Source organism: Mus caroli, chromosome 14, assembly GCF_900094665.2.
Source record: "Mus caroli chromosome 14, CAROLI_EIJ_v1.1, whole genome shotgun sequence".
NCBI classification, from domain to species: Eukaryota; Metazoa; Chordata; class Mammalia; order Rodentia; family Muridae; genus Mus; species Mus caroli.
The window spans coordinates 48,452,811-48,457,227 of record NC_034583.1 but is presented as its reverse complement, the minus strand read 5'-3'; the positions used below and the strand labels follow the sequence as shown (position 1 = coordinate 48,457,227).

The following is a 4,417-nucleotide window of genomic DNA, read 5'->3' as shown; positions in this document are numbered from 1 at the left end:
AGCTACTTGGCCTTTAAAGCCCTGGTCTCCAAAGGCCTCACTACCTGTAAAGGGTGTTTCATTAGGAAATTAATACTACATAGTTAGGAAACTGTCTTAGAAACATATATACTCTTCAACCTACATATAATATACCCACCATGAAAATGCCTCAAAATGCTTGAATTGCTATGGAAAATGAAGTTATCCCCACAAGGTAGAAAGTCTCTTCCATGCACTGACCACAGCATTGACTGAACATGGCCATGATCCATCACCCCCTTACTAACCATGCAGTCTCCACGGTGCCAGCCCAAGGATTTCCATCAACATCTGATGTTCAGGGTTAGAGGATTCATGGGGGGAGTTGGGCAGGCATGTCAACATTCAACCACAACTACAGAAACGCTGTGTCCCTGTTCGATGTACAAAGCCAGCTCCATCACTCTAAACCTTCTCCTGTCTTTGGGTATCTTTAGATTTAACTTACTCCCCAGTTAAATTATGCCCAGAGATTAGTGAGTGGCTTCATCTCTGTCCTAGGCATCAAAAAAGTCAGAGATATGCTTACTTCCAAACTGAGAGCAGAAAGGGTCGATATGATTTCTGCTGTCCATCACGGGTGTGTTTCACTGTACAAAGCTAAACAGATTCCCTACCAGTTTCTATACTACAGATTCAGAATAGGATGGGCGTGGTAGCACATGCCTTTAATCTGGACAATTTGGAGGCAGAAACAGTAAATGCTCTGTGAACTCAAGCACAGTCTGGTCTACACAGTGAGTTGCAGGTCAGCCAGGGTTACATAGTGAGACCTGTCTCAAAAGAAGTCAATAAACAAACAACCAAACCAACCAACCAAAACACAAAACCAAACTAACCAACCAACCAAATAAACAAAATAAAAAAAATCAGAATGCTTCAGAAGTATTTATAGCACTAGAACTGAATAAAAATAATTTAATTAAGATTGCAATATCAATACTGGAGTTTAGAGGAAGGTATAGAACATATCTATCTGCCATTTCTATAGATATATAAATGGCAGAGCATATACAAGTATATGTACCTGGACTTTTGCACTTTTTTTTCAGGTTTATTGAAAATATGGCATAACAGATTAAACAGCTCCACTTGGCATTTTGAAATTCATGCCAACCATAGGCTGAGTGACCTGAAGGTTAGAGAGACTGCTAAAGTCCAGACGTTTCAACATTTCCTTAGGGTCAGGATCCACCTCAATGATCACCTGATCTAGAGCTGAGACCTCAAGAACGTAATTATCTCTTCTCTCTCTCTCTCTCTCTCTCTCTCTCTCTCTCTCTCTCTCTCTCTTCCTCTCTCTCTTCTTTCGGCAACTTGATAGAGATACCTCTCAGAGGACCTCTCTGAATCTGCTTCATCAGGTGCGTGACATAGCTGGCTATCTTGTTCCGAAGCTTCTTGCTGGGGATAATGGCGATCTCCTCGCACACACGCTTGTTGGTGTGGAAGTCATTACCCAGGTGTGTGTGTTTCTCGAAGATGACCCGGGCGGCCTTCTTCACGGTTTTGATTCGAACTTGACCCATGTTGGCTGGTCTCAGCAAAAGAGGAGATTTTTGCACTTTTGCTACTTTGTGGGCGCTCTTTTCTCTCACCCCTTTTCATCCACCCTTTCAAACTCCTAACACTAGGTAGGAGAGAAAGAAGGATTAGGAGGGAGGGAGGGAGGGAGGGAGGGAGAGACCGACCGACCCTTGGATAAAGTCAGAGGTAGGAAAGGGGGAAATGATTCACTAGACTACTTCCTGCTGACTTGGAGCCTTGAGTTCCTTGAGGCAAGTTTGATCTTAGTGCCAGGATATCTAATTTCTTCTTCTTGTCTCTTTGCACATGGCTACAGCAACCAACAGCAACCCACCAACAACCAACCACCCACTCTCCCAGAGCCCTAGCATTTATTTATTTATACTTCTGAAAAGTCCAGGATTCCAAAGGCCACACACTCATAGAAACTCTCTGCAGCTGGCATAACTATGTCCCTGCTAGAGCATGATGCAAACCATAGTCCAATGCTGTGAAGCAGCCCCATATCCCATACCCAGGATTAAAACAAAAAGATGTTCCCATAACATTGCTGTTGTTTGTTTGTTTTTAAGAAACCAAAATTCTCACAACAGGGATAGATGATGGTGACAACATAGACACAGATATATTGAAACAGGGGTTGTGAGAGCACAATCTTCAGGGTAGATTGGTGACCTGAAGAGCCAAAGGGCCATTGTTGAATCTCCCCTTTGAAAGCTGAGTTATACAGAATTTCCCCTCTTTCAGGGAAGCTGTGATGGTTTGAATAAGAATAGCTCTTACAGGCTCCTATCTTTAAATACTTAAGTACAGTTGGTGGAACATTTTGGGAAGGATTAGGAGGTGTGGCCTGTTGCTGGAGGTTGTGTCACTGGGGGATGGACTTTCAGATTTCAAAAGCCCATTGCTGTTCCTTGTGCCTCTCTGTGCCTCAGGGTTGTGTCTCAAGATGTGAGGGAAAGAAGGCATAGGATTGGATGGTCCATATGATTGGTGGGTGGATCTGGGAAGAGTTGTTGGAAGGGAAACTGCAATCAGAATATATTGTATGAAAATTAATTACATTTTTTATTAAAAAAGGATCTCTCAGCTACTGCTCCTGCCTGCCTGCTGCCATGCTCTCTACCATGATGGTTGTGGGCTCATCCTCTGAAACGCTAAGCCTCAAATAAACACCATATTCTATCTGTTGGTTTAGTTGTATGTCTTATTAGAGCACTAGAAGAGTAACTAAGACAGAAGCTGAATATTTTACTTCTATCTAGGATTTCAATAGATGGGTGAGACCATCATATTGAGCACAGCAATCTTCCAAACTCAAGCTTCACTAATTTTAATGTTAATCTCATTTGAACATCCTGCTATAGTCTAGATCTGGAATGTCTTCCATAGGCCATGAATTGAAGGCTTGGTCACCAGCCTAAGGGGCTACTAGGATATAGTGGAGCCTTAGGAAGTAACTCATGGGTGTAAGGTAGGTCATTGGAGCAGAGACAAACTCTGAAGGGAGATTGGGGACTGGCTCCTTCCTGTCTCTCACTTTGCTTTGCAGCTAGCATCAAATGAGCAGGCCTCATCTGCCACAGGCTCCCATTGTGGTATACTGTGCTTCAACACCAAACCACCCCTGTGGTCTAACTAAAATTTCTGGAACTGTGGGTCCAAATATTTCCTTTTAGGTTTGTTATCTCCAATATTTAGTCACAGTAATTGAAACAAATACCCTCACAGAAACATCCAGAATATCATTTCATATAACATTTGGGTGCTATGGCTCAGAAAAATTGACATATAAAACTCACCCGAGTTCACCTATGTCAGCCTGATACATCTCTTTAAACCATATTTAATTGGCCATTAAAGACAAGGTTAGACTTCAGCCTAACACAACTATTCAGGATACAAAGAAAAGTGTACTTTTTCCCATAGAGGATACAAAGTTCTCAGTGGTATTCACTCTTTTTTTTTTCTTCTTCTTCTTCTTCTTTTTATTAGATATTTTCTTTATTTACATTTCAAATGTTATCCCCTTTCCTAGTTTTCCCCCCGGAAATCCCCTATCCCATCCCCCTGCTCACCAACCCACCCATTCCCATTCCTGGTCCTGGCATTCCCCTGTACTGGGACATAAACCTTCACAGGACCAAGGGCCTCTCCTCCCATTGATGACCAACTAGGCCATTCTCTGCTACATATACAGCTAAAGCCACATGTCCTACCATGTGTTTTCTTTGATTGGTGGTTTAGTTCCAAGAGCTCTGGGGGTACTGGTTAGTTCATATTGTTGTTCCTCCTATGGGGCTTCAGACCCCTTCAGCTCCTTGGGTACTTTCTCTAGCTCCTTCATTGAGGACCCTGTGCTCTGTGCTATGGATGATTGTGAGCATCCACTTCTGTATTTGTCAGGTATAGAGCCCTTCCGGAGACAGCTATATCAGGCTCCTATCAGGAGGCTCTTGTTGGCATCTGCCATAGTGTCTGGATTTGATGGTTGTTTATGGGATGGATCCCCAAGTGGGGCAGTCTCTAGATGGTGTTCTTTCAGTCTCTGCTCTGAACTTTGTCTCTATAACTTCTTGCACGGGTATTTTGTTCCCCCTGCTAAGAAGGATTGTGAACTTCTGGGCTAATATTCACTTATCAGTGAGTGTATATCATGTGTGTTCTTTTGTGATTGGGTTACCTCACTCAAGATGATACCCTCCAGATCCATCCATTTGACTAAGAACTTAATAAATTCATTGTTTTTAATAGCTGAGTAGTACTCCATTGTATAAATGTACCACATTTTCTGTATCCATTCCTCTGTTGAAGGACATCAGGGTTCTTTTCAGCTTCTGGATATTATAAATGAGGCTGCTATGAACAT

General features: G+C 42.5%; 1 protein-coding gene across 1 annotated transcript; it reads right to left on the bottom strand.

Moving 5' to 3' along the window:
- Positions 1–1,099: 1,099 nt before the first annotated feature.
- Positions 1,100–1,550, bottom strand: LOC110309830 (40S ribosomal protein S17-like). Its single transcript, XM_021182568.1, has 2 exons — positions 1,339–1,550; positions 1,100–1,292 (listed from the first exon to the last, which is right to left on the bottom strand). The coding sequence occupies exons 1-2, from the start codon at positions 1,548–1,550 to the stop codon at positions 1,100–1,102; spliced, it is 405 nt and encodes a 134-aa protein (XP_021038227.1).
- Between the last annotated feature and the right edge of the window lie 2,867 nt (positions 1,551–4,417).

Coding starts and splice junctions, on each gene's coding strand:
- LOC110309830 (XM_021182568.1), bottom strand. CDS start 1,550: ATGGGTCAAGTTCGAATCAAAACCGTGAAGAAGGCCGCCCGGGTCATC. Junction 1,293..1,338: donor CTGAGAGGTATCTCTATCAA/GTTGCCGAAAGA, acceptor AGAGAGAGAGAG/AGAGAGAGAGAGAGAGAGAG.